Here is a 22,909-nt window from a genome sequence, read left to right on the forward strand (position 1 = left end):
GTGCTAAGGGGCCCAAAGTCCAATGAGTACCTTTAGGATTTCACAGGTCATTTTGCGGAATTTGATTTCCAGACTACTCCTCACGGTTTAGGGCCCCTAAAATGCCAGGGCAGTATCGGAACCCTGCAAATGACCCCATTTTAGAAAGAAGACACCCCAAGGTATTCCGTTAGGAGTATGGTGAGTTCATAGAAGATTTTATTTTTTGTCACAAGTTAGCGGAAATTGATTTGTATTGTTTTTTTTTCACAAAGTGTCATTTTCCGCTAACTTGTGACAAAAAATAAAATCTTCTATGAACTCACCATACTCCGTACGGAATACCTTTGGGTGTCTTCTTTCTAGAATGGGGTCATTTGTGGGGTTCCTATACTGCCCTGGCATTTTAGGGGCCCTAAACCGTGAGGAGTAGTCTTGAAACCAACAATGTCGCAAAATGACCTGTGAAATCCTAAAGGTACTCATTGGACTTTGGGCCCCTTAGCACACTTAGGGTGTAAAAAAGTGCCACACATGTGGTACCGCCGTACTCAGGAAAAGTAGTATAATGTGTTTTGTGGTGTATTTTTACACATACCCATGCTGGGTGGGAGAAATATCTCTGTAAATGACAATCTTTTGATTTTTTTTACACACAATTGTCCATTTACAGAGAGAGTTCTCCCACCCAGCATGGGTATGTGTAAAAATACACCCCAAAACACATTATACTACTTCTCCTGAGTACGGCGATACCACATGTGTGACACTTTTTTTGCAGCCTAGGTGCGCTAAGGGGCCCAACGTCCTATTCACAGGTCATTTTGAGGCATTTGTTTTGTAGACTACTCCTCACGGTTTAGGGCCCCTAAAATGCCAGGGCAGTATAGGAACCCCACAAGTGACCCCATTTTAGAAAGAAGACACCCCAAGGTATTCCGTTAGGAGTATGGTGAGTTCATAGAAGATTTTATTTTTTGTCACAAGTTAGTGAAAAATGACACTTTGTGAAAAAAAAACAATAAAAATCAATTTCCGCTAACTTTTGACAAAAAATAAAATCTTCTATGAACTCGTCATACACCTAACAGAATACCTTGGGGTGTCTTTTTTTTCTAAAATGGGGTCACTTATGGGGTTCCTATACCGCCCTGGCATTTTACAGGCCCAAAACCGTGAGTAGTCTGGAAACCAAATGTCTCAAAATGACTGTTCAGGGGTATAAGCATCTGAAAATTTTGATGACAGGTGGTCTATGAGGGGGCGAATTTTGTGGAACCAGTCATAAGCAGGGTGGCCTTTTAGAGGACAGGTTGTATTGGGCCTGATCTGATGGATAGGAGTACTAGGGGGTGACAGGAGGTGATTGATGGGTGTCTCAGGGGGTGGTTAGAGGGGAAAATAGATGCAATCAATGCACTGGGGAGGTGATCGAAAGGGGGTCTGAGGGGGATCTGAGAGTTTGGCGGAGTGATCAGGAGCCCACATGGGGCAAATTAGGGCCTAAACTGATGGGTAGGTGTGCTAGGGGGTGACAGGAGGTGATTGATGGGTGTCTCAAGGTGTGATTAGAGGGGGGAATAGATGCAAGCAATGCACTGGCGAGGTGATCAGGGCTGGGGTCTGAGGGCGTTCTGAGGGTATGGGCAGGTGATTGAGTGCCCTAGGGGCAGATAGGGGTCTAATCTAATGGGTAGCAGTGACAGGGGGTGATTGATGGGTAATTAGTGGGTGTTTAGAGGAGACAATAGATGTAAACACTGCACTTGGGAGGGTGATTGGGTGCCCACAAGGGGCAGATTAGGATTTGATGGGTAACAGTGACAGGTGGTGATAGGGGGTGATTGATGGGTAATTGATGGGTAATTAGTGGGTGTTTAGAGGAGAGAATAGATGTAAACACTGCGCTTGGGTGGTGATCTGATGTCGGATCTGCGGGCGATCTATTGGTGTGGGTGGGTGATCAGATTGCCCGCAAGGGGCAGGTTAGGGGCTGATTGATGGGTGGCAGTGACAGGGGGTGATTGATGGGTGGCAGTGACAGGGGGTGATTGATGGGTGATTGACAGGTGATTGACAGGTGATCAGTGGGTTATTACTGGGAAGGACAGATGTAAATAATGCCCTGGCGAATTGATAAGGGGGGGTCTGAGGGCAATCTGAGCGTGTAGGCGGGTGATTGGGTGCCCGCAAGGGGCAGATTAGGGTCTGATCTGATGGGTAACAGTGACAGGTGGCGATAGGGGGTGATTGATGGGTAACTAGTGGGTGTTTAGAGGAGAGAATAGATGTAAACACTGCGCTTGGGTGGTGATCTGATGTCGGATCTGCGGGCGATCTATTGGTGTGGGTGGGTGATCAGATTGCCCGCAAGGGGCAGGTTAGGGGCTGATTGATGGGTGGCAGTGACAGGGGGTGATTGATGGGTGGCAGTGACAGGGGGTGATTGATGGGTGATTGACAGGTGATTGACAGGTGATCAGTGGGTTATTACTGGGAAGGACAGATGTAAATAATGCCCTGGCGAATTGATAAGGGGGGGTCTGAGGGCAATCTGAGCGTGTAGGCGGGTGATTGGGTGCCCGCAAGGGGCAGATTAGGGTCTGATCTAATGGGTAACAGTGACAGGTGGTGGTAGGGGGTGATTGATGGGTGATTGATGGGCAATTAATGGGTGTTTAGAGGAGAGAATAGATGTAAACACTGCGTTTGGGTGATGATCTGATGTCGGATCTGCGGGCGATCTATTGGTGTGGGTGGGTGATTAGATTGCCCGCAAGGGGCAGGTTAGGGGCTGATTGATGGGTGGCAGTGACAGGGGGTGACTGATTTGTGATTGACAGGTGATTGACAGGTGATCAGGGGGAATAGATGCATATAGTACATGGGGGGGGGGGGGTCTGGGGAGAATCTGAGGGGTGGGGGGTGATCAGGAGGGGGCAGGGGGGGATAAAAAAAAATAGCGTTGACAGATAGTGACAGGGAGTGATTGATGGGTGATTAGGGGGGTGATTGGGTGCAAACAGGGGTCTGGGGGGTGGGCAGGGGGGGGGTCTGAGGGGTGCTGGAGGAGCCTCTTGCAATGGCCATGCGTGTCACTTCCTCTTCCTGCTTCATTCAGTGATGCACTTTATCATAGACCGCATGGGCCGGTCCTTGATCGGGTCAATCGCTCAGAGTCAGAAACTCGGTCTCGCTGTCGCTTTGAGCATTGATGCCCATGTGTGGATTCGCAATCTATGAACCGACTAGCCAAGAGGAGCGCCCTGACTCCAAAGGATTCACCACAGAGGTGCCATTGAGCCTCTGAGACAGAGGTGCCATTCGTGCTACTGACGAGCTACTGTTTGTCCCCTACCTTATTGCCCGATGAAGCGGGCTGTGCCTGCGAAACGCGTTGCATCTTTTGGGGTACCAATAATAAATGTATTTGTTTAGTTCAGACAGTATTTTGAGTCTGCCTTCCGGAGGTAAGTCCACCACTGCCTCCCAGCAAATTTTAAAATTTGTATTACCTTTTATCCTGCTGGCGCCTCTGTTCTCTTACGATAATACTGTGTCCACCCCTGGTGGAGGGGTGACCTACCCCTACTTTCCTGATCTACAGAGAGCGACATCTTAATCCTGAGTGAGGACAGGTCTAATCTCCTCACCTGCATCTACAGTGGTTGCCTAAGAGGTAACCCACGCTTGTGAGTATATTCATCTCACACTTACATTTATCCACGGTTTCCAATAAATACTACACTATATTGGGCTCTCGGTGTCTCCTATTTATACTTTGCAGTACTGGTCGAAGTCTTAAGGGCATACCCATGAGAGGTGCTCTGAGTCCCTTTAACATGAGTCCTGGCAACATAAATCCCTGCATTCCAAGAATAGGACAAAAAGCAGCAAAAGCATTTCAAACTGTATAATAAAGTATATTATCGGTTACTCCTTTAAAGAAAGAGGACCCAAGGGTAGAAAGCTACAAGTGATTCCAAATCAGTCCCTTTATATCATCCTCTTATCAGCAGGAAGGGAGAAGGAATTGTAGCCTTTTAAATTACAGAATTAATTCATGTGTAATGTGGGTCACTTAGATGCAATTGTTTAAGCCTGTTGAAGAAGATAATATCTTGCACACAACGGAATGAGATTTTAGCAGTCCTCTGAGCATAATGTAGCAATAATAAGATCTTTCAAGAAAGCTTAAAGTGATTTTCAAAGACTGGAACAAAAATGGGATTTGATGTCTTAATGATCAGGTAGAAACTTCTGTGCAGGATGTTAGTGCAGGCCTGAGAGCACCAGGTTGAAGTGTGATAGTGGCTTACGGATATGTTACTTTAGATATCCACATTGGGTAATGCTGACCTATTTGTCAGGCCAGCCTATAGACTCAAAAAGCTGCTTTCCTTGTTTTCAGAGTAAAACATCCATTTCACTAATACATTGTTATGACAATTACACAGGGATTTTTGTTACTTAGTGTGTTTGCATGATTTAAGAGTATGACAAATCTGTTTCGCCATCCCACTTTTTTTTAATAGATGAAAATGGGCACATGGGCTGATGGTCAGATCTTGTACTGCGCATGTGTGGCAGTGAAAAGTGATGGGCAGCAGTAAATCCTCCCCCTTCGGTACTCTCAATATACGAACCAACTTACGGAAAGGTTTGTTGGATTGCTTAGAGCATTTTAGGGGAAATCTAACCTATTCGGTTGTTCATAGACAGCCCCCCTCAACAAAACAAAAAAGAAACCAAGAGAAACGATCTGTTACAAAAAAGAGAAATATTAGCTGGAATTCAACAAATGTACTGTATAAATAAAAAAATCAATAAATCCGTTGTTACGTTTTCAGTGCGTAGCGCTCTTCTGCCTGTCCTTAGTGCTCTTCTGCCTGCATGCCTCACATACTGCTGACACGGTCTCACAGTTTTTAGGCACACATGAACGAAAAATAAGGCTCTACAAGAAATTACTGGTCATTCTAGTGTTCTCATTAAATACTTCATGAAAATGTATGGTACATTATAGCTGCAGACTGACCCCAAGATATCTTACACCATGTAGTCTTCAATAGAAGTGCTAGATCTATTTTAAGAGCCAGATCAATATCTTTTTAACCTAAGGTCCTATAATCTGAATTTATAATATTCTTGAATTCAATGTTTAAAAGATGTCATATAGATAAAAATGCATTGCCCGTGTTTTAGCTGACAGGAGCTAGGAAGTGCAGAGCATGTGTCTCTGTTATGTGGCGGGACCAGGACTTTCCATATTATTATTATTTAGTACTTATTTAGTGCCGACATCTTACGCATCGCTGTACAGAGTATATATTGTCTTGTCACGTAACGGTCCCTCAGAGGGGCTCACAATCTAACTCGTACCATAGTCTTATGTCTATGTGTATCATGTAGTGTATGTATCGTAGTCTAGGGCCAATTTTAGGGGGAAACCAATTAATTTATCTGTATGTTTTGGAGATGTGGGAGGAAACCGGAGTGCCCGAAGGAAACCCACACAGACACAGAGAGGACATACAAACTCCTTGCAGATGTTGACCTGGCACGGGTTCGAACCAGGGACCCAGCATTGCAAGGTAAGAGCGCTAACCACTTTGCCACTGTGCTGCCCCATTTCTGTATAAATCGAACAGAAAATTTCTCAAAAACACCAAGTTCAGCAAGTTAGAGCCTGTCCTTTGATCCAAATACCTAAGAATGGAGAATGTGTGATACATTTCAGAATGGTGATCAGGGAGAGGAAAGATTTTACAATGGGCAAACCTATGACTAAATAATTTTTAAATGAATATTGTAAAAAAAAAAAATAAGCGATTTTATCCTTTATGATGTTATTTTCACTACATTTCCTCTTTAACACAGGAATGTTTATTTTATGTTAATGGGATCAGCACAGTTCAATTTATCTTGCCCCTTAATTAATCTTGTTACCTAAGGCCCGGTTAACACAGGCAGTAAAAAACAGTAGCGAACGGATCCAGTGTTAATCTATGGGCCCGTTCGAACGGATCCATTCCGCACGCTCCGCAGCACAGACCACAAGTTTGGTGCAACAACAGCAATTTTTCCGGACCAATGAGCCCACTGGAACAAAGAATTGATGCTGTAGCATTGCACTGGGGACAATGAGAAACGCATCCTTTAATCACTCTCGCTAGAAAACGGACTGTTCTAGCCAGCAAACATCTACTTTGCTGTTGGGGGTCTGGGGGGTATATGGAGAAACGGAACTGAACCGACGGAATGGAAACGGAACCGAAACTCATCCGTTCGAACGCAAATCGGATCCGTTTTTACAAATCCATCTCCTAGAAAGTGACAGTGTGAACCGGCCCTTAGTTCTTAGTTTGCGTTCTCATTTCTACTGCAGGATCCCTGGATTCCGCACCTGTTCCTCAGAGAAAACCTCTTTGGCAAGAGCTGTAAAATTGTAAGTGTTTAATAAAGTAATATAGAAAATGAATTCCACTCATAGCAATCATTTAGACGGTGGCCACTGGCCAGGGCCAGTTCTCTCATAAAGCAAGGTGAAAGGCGCAGAGATTTCAGGGGCAGCATTTTTGTATGGTGTGTACCTTCCTGAGGAGGAATGGAGTGGCCAAGGGTGAGCATTTTGTTTGTCACAGTCTCACAGCCAGCCAATGTGCTATTATGTTGAGCTGCAGCATGTCATGTGAGAACATTAAATGAAGCAGAGTAAATTGCTGGGTGCTGTGCGATCACTCCAAATCAGGGGGTGGGGACATCCTCACAAGTTTGCGTCAGGCAGCAAAAAAGTCTAGAACCGGCACTGAGGGTGGCAAAGATACGGTATTTCCAAATGGTTAGGGTAAGGGTTATGTTTGGTGAGGGGAGAGTTTGTTTTGGGGATTGATTATGCATTGAAAAACTACATATAATGATTGTGGCATAGTAAACTGCATGAAATTAATGACTATGTTTACATAACAAAATATAGTATGTTTTTGTAATCTAATAGAATGAGGCCTAACTGGCTTTGAAACCTCTTGAGTATTGTGGTTTCGCTCAGTAAGAAAAAGGTTAAATATGATATTGCTCTTTAGATCTTTGTACCTTGTCTCCTTGTATGTTGCTTTGGGGTTTCTCTGTAATTCCATCTGGAAATCTTGTCCTTGAGAAGTGTGCTATACCATTGCTCGCCGGTTGCCTGGAAACAGAAACCATTTAACCAACGGATGTATCATAACATATATTTTTAAAGCTTTAAAAAAACAAAAACAAACAAAACAAAAACAAAAAAAATCAACAACAGTATAATCTACAAAATAATTAATAAAAACATTGCTTCTTATAGATAATGACAGATGCCAACCATTGTGATGACATTTTATTAAACAGCAAAAACTTCTAGAATGCATTTATTTCCAAATAAATATGTCATTCCTAATAATGCAGCAAGAATACACAGTAGGTACTGTAAGCTCTTCTCATTTTAGGAATTTTGGTATACGACAAATAGCTAAATTCCTGAAGGTAAATGTAATAATTGTTATTAGAAGATTCACAGCTTTTTTATTTAAAGGACATCTGTAATAAGGGGGATATGGAGGCTACCATATTTATTTCCATTTAAACAATACTAGTTACCTGGCAGCCCTGCTGGTCTATTTGGCTACAGTAGTGTCTGAATAACATCAGAAACAAGCATACAGCTAATCTTGTCAGATCTGACAATAATGTCAGAAACACCTGATCTGCATATGCTTGTTCAGGGTCATATTAGAGACTGAGGATCAACAGGATAGCCAGGCAACTAGAAATAGTAACGTGAAATATAGGAAATAAATATGGCAGCCTCCATATCCCTCTCGTTACAGTTGTCCTTTAAAAGTTCCCATACAAATGTATGTAGATATTCTGCATTATTTACTACTCTCCGGCCACTAGGGGGAGTCAATCAGCCGCAGTTCTCTGGAGAGTTAATCTTACAGAGATTCTGAATAATAGAATATGAGATTGTGTTACTTACAGCAGATGCTTGTTTTTGCATTATGACCAGTAATTACATCTATGTTAGCATTTTATTTTTCTATTTTTTATGTTTGTAATATGGTGAAATAGTAACTACTAGCTACTGGATTAAATATAGCATCAGCCATTTGTGACCCAGAATCTGCTACACCCATCGCTGTTATTGTATCAATGAGATGCAAATAATTTCTCCTTGTGCTAAAATTTCATGTAAATGATATGCATCTTAAAATTGGATCAATCAGAACATACTTTCAGGCTGGGTGCACACTTAGGCCTGGAACACACCAGAGGAGTTTTTCTGAGCGTTTTGAGTTTTTAAATCTGCTGCTAATGTTATCCTATGTGTCTGTGCACACTGGAGCAGTGAGGTTTTGTAAAAAACCCCATAGCATTACATTGGGAAGAGCTTTTGAAACCTCTAAAAGCTCTTCCCAATGTAATGCTATGGGTTTTTTTACAAAACCTCACTGCTCCAGTGTGCACAGACACATAGGATAACATTAGCAGCAGATTTAAAAACTCAAAACGCTCAGAAAAACTCCTCTGGTGTGTTCCAGGCCTTAGTGCGTGAAAGGTTGTGTTTTACTGTCATGTGCGTTTTTGCAGTTTTAGTGTGTTTTCCTTGCGTTTTTTGTGCGTTTGGGTTTTTTCTCGCACATATGTTTTGCATGCGTTTTAATGTGTTTGCGGTTTGCATATACAATATATAACATATGCATATGCGTTTTGGAATGCTTTTTTTAATGTTTTATGCAAATCACTAGTAACTAACAGGAAGCGGAAATACATCATTAACTACTTTGGCCTCCTGGACGTACTAGCTACGCCCAGGAGGCCATGCGCGCGTCCGCGTGCTCCCGCGGCCGATTGCGCACGTGCACGATCGCTCCCGACCCGCGGTTCGTTAGCTTATCAGTGAATTGGGCTATGGTGCCCGATCACCGATTCCTCGCCACCGCAAAAAAAGCGACAGCTTCTCTCAGAAGCTTCGCTTTTTCTGGCTGTTGCACCCCCCATGCGTCCCTCTAAGCGTATGTTACGCTTAGAGTGACGTCATGTAAACAAACTCATGGCCGCCATCTTGTGGCCAAAAAGTAAAACTACAACTAAAAGTAAAAAAAATAAAACTCAACACACATTTACATTATAAAAGTGCTGTTTACATCCCACCCTCCCAAAAATACCCAAATAAAATGTTTGTTATAAAAAATAAAAAAAAACAAACATGTAAATATTTACCTAAGGGTCTAAACTTTTTAAATATAAAATGTAAAGATGAAATATTTCTATATTTTTTTTTATTTTAAACTTGTAAATAGTGATAGATGCAAAACGGAAAAAATGCACCTTTATTTCCAAATAAAATATTGTCGCCATACATTGTGATAGGGACATAATTTTAATGGTGTAATAACCAGGACATATGGGCAAATACAATACGTGAGTTTTAATTATGGAGGCATGTATTATTTTAAAACTATAATGGCTGAAAACTGAGAAATAATGATTTTTTTCTGTTTTTTTCTTATTCTTCCTGTTAAAATGCATTTACAGTAAAGTGGCTCTTAGCAAAATGTACCACCCAAAGAAAGCCTAATTGGTGGCGGAAAAAACAAGATATAGATCAGTTCATTGTGATAAGTAGTGATAAAGTTATAGGCTAATGAATGGGAGGTGAAAATTGCTCGGATGCGTAAAGTGAAAACGACTGAAGGCTGAAGTGGTTAAACATGTTTTTTTTTTAATAACGCATATAAAAACGCATACAAAACGCACTAAAACGCAATACCTCTGCGTCACCATTGACTTTCATTATGTGGGTCTTTGAAAAATATGCAACAAAAAAGGCATATTGCAAAACATACAAAAGGCATATGCGGCCCATTGACTAACATTATACGCATAAACACTGCGTTTTACGCAAAGCTAGCGTTTCTGCTAAGTGTGCTCCCTGCCTCAATTTTTATCGGTCCAAGTTGAAGCTGCAAAACATTTGCATGAAATTTGAATGCAAACAGAAATGATTTGCATCTCATTGATCATCCCCGATTGTATCTATCGTGATTCCCTTTGTTCTTGTCTCAGACAGTTTATGAAGCCTAAATAGCATTCAAACATTACTCTCAAAAAAGAAGTCATCCTTCAACATTTTTGTAGTAGAGATTGTCAATGAGCTGAAAATAATTCCAAGTTGCATGAATATTTAATGTAAATGGTAGGCAGCTTAGAACTAGGCCAATCAAACTCTTCAGGAAGTCCATTTATTGTTCCAAATGCAACCTGCATACAACTTGCATAACATTTCCATGCAAGACAGAATTATTAATTATTATGTCATTGACATTATGCTATTTGTGTTAAGGTGCCCATACATTACATTATTGATTTTTGTCATCAATATCCAGCAGATTTCATCATAATGGTCTAACAGGTAATTGAGCGCTGCTATCGCCACACATCCGGCGGAGTATTTTTGAGCAAAATCTTCCCAGCATGCCAGAATTAATCCATAAAAAAGATCAATTCGACATGCTGGAAGGAGCATGCTCCAAGTTGCTCGGTTGGGAGTGCGACAGTAGCGGCATTCAATTTCCCAATGACCTATAAACCCCGCCCCCCCCCATGTAATGTGTATTCTGCCGAGCTGAGCAGTGTTACAGCCTCACTTGTACGCTGCCACGCCTCCACCTAGGCCATGTGTCTTCTCTTCATTCCCGCTGGGAGTCTGAACCACATGACTCCGCCACATGTTCTGACTCACGCGTATGCGGCGGGGTCACATGGTACAGGCACACCTGGCGACAATGAAGAAAGACACAGAACACTGGAGGAAGCACTTCAGCGGACAGGTGAGCCTGAAACACATTAATTGTGTGAACCTCATTGCATTGTGGGAAATAACAGCTGTTTACAGCTGGGTCCAACTGCCAAAAAAGCAAGTAGCATCTCCTTCCACTGAAATCCCCTGCCAGCAGTAAACATGTCACCATGTGGTAAATGTCAGAACGTAAATAAGGGAGAGGAAAGATTTTACAATGAGAAAACACTGACTAGATCATTTATACATAATTATTGTAATAATGAAGCCCTTTTTTTTATTATATTATTTTTGCTGGAGTTCCTCTTTAAATGCATAATTGACAAACCTTTTCTTTTGCATGTCATCATCACTGCTGCCAACTTCATCACTGGAGGAGGAATAATACAAAGCTTTTGTGTCTTTCAGGTAAGAGATGTTGCAGTTCTTTGCTTTAGGACCAAAGTTAGGGCTCTGCGAAAAGACCAACAAATATTTGGCATTTCATCTTAAGAGTAAGTACATTTGAATTCAGTGTTGGTTAGATCCTGTTAAAATTTTATATATATATATATATATATATATATATATATATATATATATATATATATATATATATATATATATATATATATATATATATATACATACACAAGGCTGCTTTTGATTTTAAGATTTGGAAGTCAGACACTGATCTGTGATATAGACATATTTTTTCGATGATATTTCTCCCACTGTAGCGGTTTCCTGCTACTTCCTGACATGGTTCTGTTCAAGCATATGCCAAATGTAAACAATGCAAATAGGCTATGGACCTGATTTACTAAAGGCATGTCTAGAAAGGATCTTATAACTGATCCACCAAACCTGGACTGAATTTTTAAAACAGAGCCTGCAGATAGTTTGTAAAAGATTACTTCCCTTGCTTTTATCAGATTGGAACATATTTAGGATTGTAAGAACGTTATAATTGTATCTGTTGTGTAATTGTGTTGTCATGTAGGCACCTGCATATTAACTCACTGCCCATACAATTCTATGGGCCTGTTTACAGTACTGCTTTGTAACTGATCACGTTATTCTGACTCTCTGCATGTAGGCTTTGTATTAGTTTATATCCAGTCTTCATTGCAGTTCACACATGATAGCACGTGTTTTGCAATGCACCACTGTGAACCTAGGCCTTCCACACAAAATTGTTGCATTCCGAGCGGAATTGTGCCATTTACATTGAGTCAATACCATCGAATTTAGCAATTAATAGCAAATCCCCCATACTTGCTATTTTAGGAATAAGTCAAATATTTTTGTTCGAAAAACCCATGTAGTTTTTGAAAAAGTCCATTTAAATAAATTCAAAAATTGTTTAGGTAAAATGATATTTTGTTGCGGTAGAGTTTCTTACCAAGTACCGAGTTTTGCATTAACATTTTATGGAAATGTACAGCGTGGATTCCCCCCTGCCAAGCTCCTTATCCCCTAGTCTCCCATGCATATCCAGAATTCAAAGGCCGGACTGCGAGTGGCTCCACAACTTGGGCTGCACCACCCCGCATGGCCCATGATGTGGTGGGCTCTGGAAGAGAGGGGTGCAAAACTGAATTCTGATGTAAAACTCAAAGTTTGGAATTCTGGGAAATGTATTTTCTCATCCATAGTCACAACCTCTGTCTCAGCCCTTTGCCACCACCATTGCTTTTAGAATGTGTTGTTCAATGCTTAGTGAAGTTTGGAATTTAACCACTTCGGTACCAGCAGCCTCTGCCCCCTTAAAGAACAAGCAACACCCATGCTAATCTAGAAATAAAAAACACATATATAAGAAGATAAATACTACTTCTACTTGCATAACAGATGTATTGAGCTGTCCACATACTGATTCCTGTGAATTTTATAAAGGAAAAGCAGAAAATCCTATTCTAGGCAGTGGCCATCTTGCCAAGCTAATGCTGACACCATATCCTCCTTGACTCTTGTTTTCCCCCTCCCTTCTCTTGCTCATTGTGTATTCATTAGCTGCCCTCCTCCCAGAGTCTTCAGACACTCCCACTTAGGTGTATACTAGGAACTACACTGTATTATCCTCCAATCACTGAGTCACCTCAGCCTTGCTCGTAAACACAAGTGAGCAGAGGTGTTTCAGATAAGAAAGCTAGGCAGGGAAATAAATGGAAGAGGAGGAATATATTATAGATAAAAAGAACTCCCAGCATTCAACTCGTTGGCACTAGGGCCAGTGCTCATAAAGTATGTGATAACTACAAACCATAACAGCAGAAAAAGTTTAGCAAGTTTTGAATACAGGATTAGCATCTTTATCACTTAATACACTCAGACCAATTGCTGTTGAAATTTGATTTTTTTGGTGACAATACCGCTTTAACCTCTTGACGACCAGCTAACGCCGATCGGCGTAAACTGGTCGTCTGCGGGTTACCATGGAATCGAGCGGCCTTTCCATGTCAGTTCACGGAGGGTGTCTCCGTGAACAGCCGGAGAGCCGCCGATTGCGGCTCGCCGGCAAAATGTAAACACGCGGGGAAGAAATCCCCGCTGTTTACATCATACGGCAGCGCCGTAAGGCAGATCGGCGATCCCCGGCCTCTGATTGGCCGGGGATCGCCGGCATCTGATAGGCGGAAGCCTATCCTTCAATGCGCAGGACGGAACTCCGTCCTGCGCATTACGGAGAGAGGGAGGGAGGGAGGTAAGGAGGCAGAGGGCGGAAATGGCTGTGGAGGGGGGCTTTGAGGAGCCCCCCCCCCGCAAAACGCAGATGGCCGGCGGCGATCAGACCCCCCCGGCAGGACATCCCCCTAGTGGGGAAAAAAGGGGGGAAGTCTGATCGCCCTGGCATAATACTGATCTGTGCTGCGGGCTGGAGAGCCCACGCAGCACAGATCAGCCAATACAGCCCTGGTCGGCAAGTGGTTAAGGACCAGAGGCTGCTGGCATGCTAAAACGCCGCAAGCCGACGAATCGCCGCAATAATCCATTGCTCCAGCCGGTCACGCCGCTCTGTCCCCGCCGCAGGCTGCTCTCTCTGCCGTCTCTATGACGGCAGAGCGCTGTGCGCCGGTCAGGAGCCGCTTTCATTGGCTCCTGACCCTGTCACTCAATGTAAGCCAATGGGATTGGCTTACATGAATGACAGGGCCAGGAACCAATGAAAACGGCTCCTGCCCGGCTCACAGTGCTCTGCCGTCATAGAGGCGGCAGGGCAGCACATTGGGGCGGGGACAGAGCGGCGGGAACGGGCGGGGGTGTGCTGTGAATGGGACGTAGCGTTTACGTCCGGTCAGAACCGCAGCGCCACCTGCCCGACGTAGATTTGTACTGCGTCGGTCCCTAATTGGTTAAATATGCAAAACAAGATTCCTTTACAAATGATGGACGATTCTGAAACATTTTCTGCAATAACACTTACTGAAATCTGGGAATGTTGACGCACTTCATTTTCTACCTTTCCTAATTTTTGAGGAAAATTTTGGAGCAAGCAATTCTCTTTGGTTGACCCTAAAACAAAAGGGTTAGAATACATAACATTAATATCTTCTGTTGTATTTGTGGAATATTATATCATTCATGGATAGAATCACTCATTCTCCTGGCATCTGGTACTCTCTGTCACTCCTCATCCATCAAGCATCTCTCCTTTATGTGGTTGGAAACCTTAGTTCAGCTGAGGACTATGCATCAAAAAAGCACTGAGCTAGTTCCATTATTCTCTTTCAGAATGGTAAATATCCAATAGTTTTTTCTTTTTTCTATTTTCATGCATATACCATAGTTCAGTACACCGCTATATGTTCTTCAAGGTTGGTTTCCTTCTAGATGTCACAAGACCATCGTGGTTGCACCTCTGTTCCCATGTGATGTGACTTATTACAGGCTGACACCTGCCTATACATTCTATAGAAAAAAAGTATGCTATGGCAACCACTCTACCTTGACAAAAATTCCATGTTATTTGGTACATGCTATTATTGTATGTTGCTGGCCAAGTGATTACGCTTAGAACAGACATCGCTGATCTAATCGGATTAACAGCTGCAAAGTTTATAGTGTAGAGTCATGAGATGTCTAGATTTCCAGCAACTTGTGTATATTCTTCAAGGCCTGGGCCGATTGCCCGGTATCAGAATAATCACCCACCTGTACATGCAGCAATTTACTAGGTGGGAGAAGACTGCAGCCCTGGCCTTAGTCATATTGTAAAACAGTGGTGGATACTGAAAGGATAGTAAACTGCACACTCTTATGTAGTTAACGCTGCCCCAAACCCCTCAGTACAACCCCCTTCCTAAACGTCTTACTCCAAAAGCAAACTCCTTTATACATGCTTAAAGGGAACCCGAGGTGAGAAGGATATGGAGGCTGCCCAGTGTATTTCCTTTTAAACCATACCAGTTGCCTGGCTATCCTACTGATCCGGTGTCTCTAATACTTGTAGCCATAGACCCCGAACAAGCATGCAGAAGATCAGGTACTCTGACTCAGTTGATTCAGGTTTTTCTGGATTAGCCATATGCTTGATCCAGGGTTTTGGCTCAGACACTACTTATGCCAAAAGTTCAAAAGGGCTGCCAGGTAAGTGGCATTGTTTACAATCAAATAAATAGGGCAGCTTCCATATCCCTCTCATCTCGGATTCCCTTTACTCTAACCCAAGCAATACCCTTCATAAACACCTAACCCTAAACTCCTCGCTCTGGCTATTACTCTATTATCCCCCTAAATTATCTCCTAACACTAACCTTTCTAAAACTATTCCTAACCTTAACCTATAATCCTAAAACAGTATAGTATGGCCATTGTTTTTCTGTTGTAATCCTGTACTAACCTATGTGGATTAAGGGATATTAAAATAAGCATGTCATCATGTGGGAATGAAAAAAGACTGCACTAATTAAACTTTATTGCTGCTCATTAAATAAGCATGACACTATACATGTTCAATCTATAAAATATGTCAGAATTGGCAAAGCATATCTAATTGTAACCAAAGTAAGGGGACGTGGAAGATTATGTAAGAAAAAACACAGACATGGCAGATCACATGACTATGGGCTATAGGGTTCTTTGCTGATACCGGGAAAACCAGAGCAGGATCAGCCACCAGGCAACCTAGGCAGGTGCATCAGGCCTAGTGGGTGTCAAGGGGCCCGACAGCCAACCTCTTTGACCTCTCTCCACTTCAGCTAACCAAAAAGACCACAAAGGGGCCCTACATTTACTACCTTGTCTAGGGCCCCATTACATTTTGATCAGTCTCTGGGACTACACACTACTGGGAGATGATGGGGGGATTGAAACAGTATCTTTCTAGAGATAATCCCTCCCCCACCTTTTAGATTGTAAGCCTTTGGCAGGGTTTCTACCCCCCCCCCCCCCCCCCCCCAGTGTGTCCTTAATCTTGCAACATCCCAGCAATGACACGTTTTAATGGACTAACTCGGACTTGAGTTGCTGGGTCTCTGTAAAATCACATGATCCTGCATCTTATACCTCATTTGCATGTATAACCTTGTGCTATGTTGTATAACCGTTTGCTACCTCTCTGTCTGTCACCCCTTGTTTACATTGTATGTATCCCTATTTATTGTCCAGTGCTGCGTAATATGTTGGCGCTTTATAAATACGATAAATAATAATAAGAGAGATAATTGCTGAAGAAGCTCATAATGGCATTTATGGGTACAACAAATATATCTCTATTTCAGAAACACATCGACACCGTTGCTCTGAAGCTGTTCATATACTGTGGTATAGTATTTTCTACTGTTTTTACAATAGCCAAGTTATTACTTTAGGGATTGTGAGCGGCATGGCGGCGAGAAAGTGAGGGGTTCCTATAATTACTTTGATATGGTGGCGCATCACATTTCATGACAACGGTTGTAACTATTACCAGACACAAATTGACTGTGTGTACATAAACATAAAATTGTTTGCTATTTGCTGTAAACAGCAGGAAGCCAGCCCATGCTCTATACTGCACGCTAGTACAGCACAGAGGTAAAGGCTTCCTGTCTCTATTCTGCAATATAGCTGATGGAAGTACTAGGCTGAAGTGCCGAAATCCCACTGGATAAATAATTTCCAGCGGTACATGCCAGTAGGACAAGTGTGAATTGGAGAGCACTTTCCTGAAATGCCAGCAGTGTAACTTTAATAATAAGAAAGAATTATGTTTATATAAAGACAATGAGCAAGTTAAAACGGAGGAGTTGTGGGACTTAGCAGAAATCATCTGGAAGCCTCTCTGGTTCAGCACTTTTTTCACTGTAAATCTGTTTATCTCCTTTCAAAGGCGGCAATGGTGTAGAGCAAGTTCTATCGATTTGCAAACATCAATTATTTTTAAACCTTCTCAATTTGCTAGCAATGTACAGTACATTACTTTGTGCTAAATTGCATCTTTTAAGTATTCTTAAGAACTGAAACAAAGTTAAAATTAATCCAATGCTGGTTCATGCTTAAAAGAGCAGTGATCTGATTCTTTAGATCTTTTAGCTAGAAAGAGGTGAAATTAAAGCTGCCCAGGGGATGGTGAAAGTGAACCTTTCAAGGCAGGAATACATGCAAAGCCATTTCTGAACTTTCTTATGCTAGAAGTAGCTAGTTTCCAGGCTGTCATACTTCTTCATTGCCTCCAGCAGCGGCATATTGAAGAAGAGGGGGTGCCGACTTGGGCAGCATGTTAAAGAGGAGCTGTCAGCCATACTATCTCAGACCCCCCCCCCCCCCACCCCACATATATAAGTAGAGAAATACTTGCTCTACTTACATAACATATGTATTGCACTGTCCACGTTTTGATTTTAGTGATTTTTCTACAGTAAAAAAAAGAGAACATCCTTCTTAGGATTCTCTATTTTAACTGTGTCTATCTTGAAGCCAATCCTGATGTTATTTCTCTCCTCTGCCTGATTGTGTATGCATTGCCCGCCCTCCTCCCAGTCTTCAGACACTCCCATCCAGCTCTGCAATAAAAAAGTGCATTGTCTCAGCATGATAAATATTGGCCAATCAGAGAGGAACAGAGGTGTGGCAGGGGAAAACAGGGGGGGAAGAGGCTTTAACCAATCAAGCTGCATTAGTTAAGTCTGAGGGGAAAGTGAAGAAGCAAAAAAGACAACCCAACATGCCCTGCAACTTCCTTTGGTCGGCAATGTAGCAAATAAGAATCAGGTAAACGGGGGAATGATCATTTATCAACAAGAAAAGTAATAGTGATATTAAACTTTTGGATTGCCTGGTTAGCATCCTTAATGTTTACCAGGTAAAATTAAAGAATTGATTTTTGATTTTATGCCCGACAGTTACACTTTAAGAGGGTAACAGGATTTTTAGGTTGCAGACGCACTGGGAAAGGTTGGGCACCCCTATGGAACCCACATCTCTGGAATTTGGGTTCCATAAACCCAAATTTGGGAAACCCAAATTTCTGATTACAGCTGCAGTTAACATAGACGCTTGCATGGTGCCCAAGATTCTGTGGCGCCCAATATTTATCATAATACGGGTAAGATGACACAGATATCTGCAGGTTTGTGGTGTTTTATGGATTGGTAGAGGGGGGGTTCGGTTAGGGTTCAGTGGAAGAGGTCAGTTAGGGTTAGGGATTGGTAGAGGGAGGGCTTGTGTGTTAATAGGTTTAGTGGTTGTAAAATATTGGTAACATTCGCTGATTTTTATTATATGGTATTTTTATAGCGCCAACATCTTTCGCAGCGCTGTACATGTATGTTGTCTTGTCACTTAAAATAAGTTTGAAGCCTAAAAAAAAGAAAATCAGATACTCACTATGGTCCCTGCCTTCCACCGCAGTCTCCGACTGATGGGTCAGAGACTGCTCACTTCCACTGCTGCGAAAAGCTTTGGCAATCTATGGGAGCACTGTACTGCATATGCGTGAGAATGAACACTCGCATATGTGCAGTACGGAGGGGCCGTCTTCAGGAGCACTCTGGCACCTGAAGATTGCTGTGGGAACGAGCAGTCTCCGACCCATCGGTCGGAAGCTGCTAATGGGGGAGACAGTGGTGCTTAGTAAGTATGAACAGGGTACCGTGCATGAATAGTGAGTATAATTTTGAAATCCTAGTCTAAATAATGCTAAGGTATACAATGAACCAGGCCAGGACAGAGTTCTCCAGCACTGGAGTCGTAGATTCCAAAGTACGGCCCCTGAATTGTGGCCGCCACCGTGTAGGTAGCAGATGTTGTCCCGGTAATAAGTAGGTTGCCCCCCACCCCATAAAGGAAGCAAAATGTGCCCCCAGTATTAGGCAGGTAATCCACCCAGCATAGGTAGCCAAATGTGCTCCCAGCATTAGGGCAGCCCCACGTTAGATAGCTGGATGTGCCCCCAGTATTATTTATTCCCCCTCCTCAAGTTGGATAGCTAGATGAGTCCCCAGTATTAGGCAGTCCCCTCCCCAAGTTAGATAGCCACATGTGCTTAGAGTATTAGGTAGTCCCCCTCTCCCCAAGTTAGATTGATATTAAGTAGGCTGCCCCCCCCCCCCGCATATACTGTAGGTAGCAAAATGTATCCCCATTATTAAGCAAGTAATCCCCCTCAGTATAGGTAGCCAAATGTGCCCCCCGTATTAGTGAGCCCCCTCCCCAGTTGTGATAATCAGATGAGCCCCCAGTATTAGGCAGCTTCCCTACCCAAGTAATATAGCCAGATATTCCCCCAGTATTAGGTAGCCCCCCAAGTTGAATTGCCACATACGCCCCCAGTGTTAGGCAGACCCTCCCCCCCAACACGCAGAGTCCCAAGTGGAGCTTGTCACCTCACCATGCTGGGAACTCAGCTGTGTCACAGACTCACAGCTAGCGATGAGCCAAAATTTTGCATTTTCGTAATAACGACATAAAATTGCAACCCGTTATCAGAAAATGTATAATTTTGTCATTTGTAATTTTGCGTTAAACCATAATTTCGTGTTACTCTTAATTTTGTAATTATAGTACAGGAAGCAGGCAACACTAAATCGTAATTTTGTGTTTTACACGAAAATTTGTACCGAAATCAACTGGGTGAGTGGTGGTGGTGGTGGTGGTGGGGGGGGAGCTGGAGCATGGGGTGGGTCCTTAGGGCTTTAAAGAGTAACTGTTAGCCCCCAAAGTGAAATTTAAATCTCTACAGCAATGTTTTATTTAGTATTAAAGTGATCCAAAAAGCCAATGCAGAACTTAAAAATCAATTTTGTTACTATGTAGCCTTTTGCCCAAGCTAATGACGCAAAGCCGCATATCTGATACTGATGAGCATGCAGAGCATGCCTATGTCTGCCCGACCCCCCTCTCCCCCCCAGGACCAGGTGCCGATCTATTCGCACCACAAACAGCTGACCGCTCTGACAGGGAGAGAGAGCGGCAGCACTTCCAGCGCAGCCACGCAGAGCAGCCGTCGCCGAGTCACATGTGAGACATGTGAGAGAGATGCACGGCGGCGGCTGCTCTGCCGTGGCGGCGCTGGAAGTGCTCCCGCTCTCTCTCCCTGTCAGAGCGGTCAGCTGTTTGTGGTGCGAATAGATTGGCACCTGGTCCTGGGGGGGAGAGGGGGGAGAGGGGGTCGGGCAGACATAGGCATGCTCTGCATGCTCATCAGTATCAGATATGCGGCTTTGCGTCATTAGCTTGGGCAAAAGGCTACATAGTAACAAAATTATATTGATTTTTAAGTTCTGCATTGGCTTTTTGGATCACTTTAATACTAAATAAAACATTGCTGTAGAGATTTAAATTTCACTTTGGGGGCTAACAGTTACTCTTTAAGCCCAGTGGCTGATGCCACCCTGAACTACCAATGTAATATAAAGGCAATACCTTAGACATGCCAACATTAGGAGAGCAGCAGAAATAACATGGAACCACCACATTATGGTACAATGGCCATGTTTCCTGGATGACATTCACAATTCTCTATTTGTGCTTGTTGCCTGGAGCTTTTCCTTAAATAAAGGCAAATCGTTATTTACATAGACCAGACAAATCTGTGTACTCCATTTATTTCATCCTCAGGTACATTATTTCCATTTAAACTGTTTGACATGTGTGAGTTATATGACACTCTGCGGTTACCCACTGCATTATACCATTACTGCATCTGTCATGCGTCGCTCCATTTGAATGACAGCCACTGAAGCAATGTCACTTTTAATTGCAATATACGACTTGGTGATTTAAGTGCATTGTCACTTCTAAATTAAATCACTCAGAGAGCACTGCGTTGTCTAAACTGTCATTCAAGCTCCAGGCTCAGTGTTCCAGCTCTAGAGCGCACAATGCAAGGAGACACCAAGCAGCTACAATAAAATCTGCTATTATTAAAAATGTGTGACAGCCACCAAGCCTTGACTACATCAGGCGTTTCCATTAGAAACCACAGCAAACTGTCATCTACTGAAATACGATTTCAGACAATAAATTCCCTTGCTTTTTCAGGTCAGGTCAAGGCCAGGAATGTTACATTAAATCTTTTAAACACATTGGCATGATAAAAAGCATATAATAGCCAAGCTTCGCAGAGCAATCCAATTCAGTCATGTGTCTGAGCAGTTCTGAAGCTGGGAACAAGCAGTTATGGTGGCCAACTTAAAGGGAATACATGTTTTTTCATTTTCATCTTTATTTAATAATGTAGTACCAAATAGTGTTTTTTAAAAAGGAAAATACCAGCAGGTTTTGACTGGCAAGCTTTGCACAGGGCGGTACAAAGTGTTCTCTGTAAAGGCGGCCGGACCGGGAATCTAGCAAGAGTAAAGCGGAGTGCTCGATCATCTTGGCTGAGCACATTGTTCTCCCCCTTACCTGCCTGTTGGAAGCTGTTCTGTCATGCACTGTGCTACCACTCCCCCCCCCCCCACACACACACTTTGTGAAGTTGTAGCCTAGCTATTTGTATGTACAGCACTCTACTCTGAGCTGTCACCTGAGGGATCAAGCACTGATCCCCGCGGTAGACAACAATAGATCATGCGCCTTTAGTTTCAGAAGAGCTTCTTTTTGCGCCAGTGTAGAAAAGATGAGATATACTGATAAAGAACAAAAGGGCTTGGTAATAAGACTGGGGACTTTGCACTTACACTTTCCATTATGTTGCTTTGAGCATTTAGAAATGCAAGGCTGACTTTCCTTGGGCACTAAACAGGTCAGAAATGACTCTGCTTAGCTATAATATTGCTCGTACTGGCACCCAGGGGTTTTATCAGCTCATTAGTTGTTTTGGCTGTAAGGGGTTAATACGGGCACTGGCATCTGGCTATTATATTGCTGAAGCACCGGACATGAAAAAGGCTACTAATGTTAAGATATTGAGCAGAGATGAGGGCGACAGGGGAGGGTATTGGTTGGGGTTCATGTTAGAGGCTATGGTTGGATTAATGTTAGAGGTTATAGGATAGGAGGAGGTTAGTTAGTTGAGTGCAGTAGCTGGATGGTGTAATGGTTAAGGGCTCTGCCTCTGACACAGGAGACCAGGGTTCGAATCTCGGCTCTGCCTGTTCAGTAAGCCAGCACCTATTCTGTAGAGCTTAGGCAAGTCTCCCTAACACTGCTACTGCCTATAGAGCGTGCCCTAGTGACTGCAGCTCTGGCGCTTTGAGTCTGCCAGGAGAAAAGAGCGATATAAATGTTATTTGTCTTGTCTTGTCTGTCTAGTTTGGGTTAGGGAGAGCTATTTGTCAGGAGAGAGCTAATGCTGAGAAGCAGAGATTATGGTTAGGTATCAGGAAGGGGTTAAAGCCAGGGGCGTAGGGGCCACGGTCGCAGCAGTCGCCTGTGCGACCGGGCCCGGGGCCCCTAAGGGCCCCGAGTGGCTCGCTAGTCCTCCCCACATCAGAGCCAGATTTCTGCCGCACTCGCAACTCCACATATGCAGACTGCTGTGCACAGGAAACGGAAACGAGGGATGGCCGCTCCTCTCTCTGTTTCCAGCAGGCACAGGCAGCAAGTGACCACAGAGCTTGCAGCGCTGTCTGCAGTTCTTCACTTCTGCCCCCCTCCTTCCTGCTCCAGGCTCCGGCTATCAGAGAAGCTCAGAGAACGAGCACACAGCTGTGGACAAGTAAGTCCTGCGCAGCCCTCTGCCGCTGCACTGTG

At 43.2% G+C, this 22,909-nt stretch overlaps 1 protein-coding gene across 6 annotated transcripts in view; it reads right to left on the reverse strand.

Annotated features, from left to right (window-relative positions):
* The window catches only part of NRK (Nik related kinase), a 506,445-nt gene that overhangs the window by 86,411 nt on the left and 397,125 nt on the right, over positions 1 to 22,909 (reverse strand). For all 6 annotated transcript variants that reach the window (XM_068251057.1, XM_068251059.1, XM_068251055.1 and 3 more), the window contains 3 exons: positions 14,217 to 14,305; positions 11,139 to 11,263; positions 7,072 to 7,165 (listed from right to left, as the gene is read on the reverse strand). In XM_068251057.1, coding sequence (XP_068107158.1) covers positions 7,072 to 7,165; positions 11,139 to 11,263; positions 14,217 to 14,305 — 308 coding nt within the window. The remainder of the gene's footprint in view (positions 1 to 7,071; positions 7,166 to 11,138; positions 11,264 to 14,216; positions 14,306 to 22,909) is intronic.

This window comes from Hyperolius riggenbachi, chromosome 8, assembly GCF_040937935.1.
Source record: "Hyperolius riggenbachi isolate aHypRig1 chromosome 8, aHypRig1.pri, whole genome shotgun sequence".
NCBI classification, from domain to species: domain Eukaryota; kingdom Metazoa; phylum Chordata; class Amphibia; order Anura; family Hyperoliidae; genus Hyperolius; species Hyperolius riggenbachi.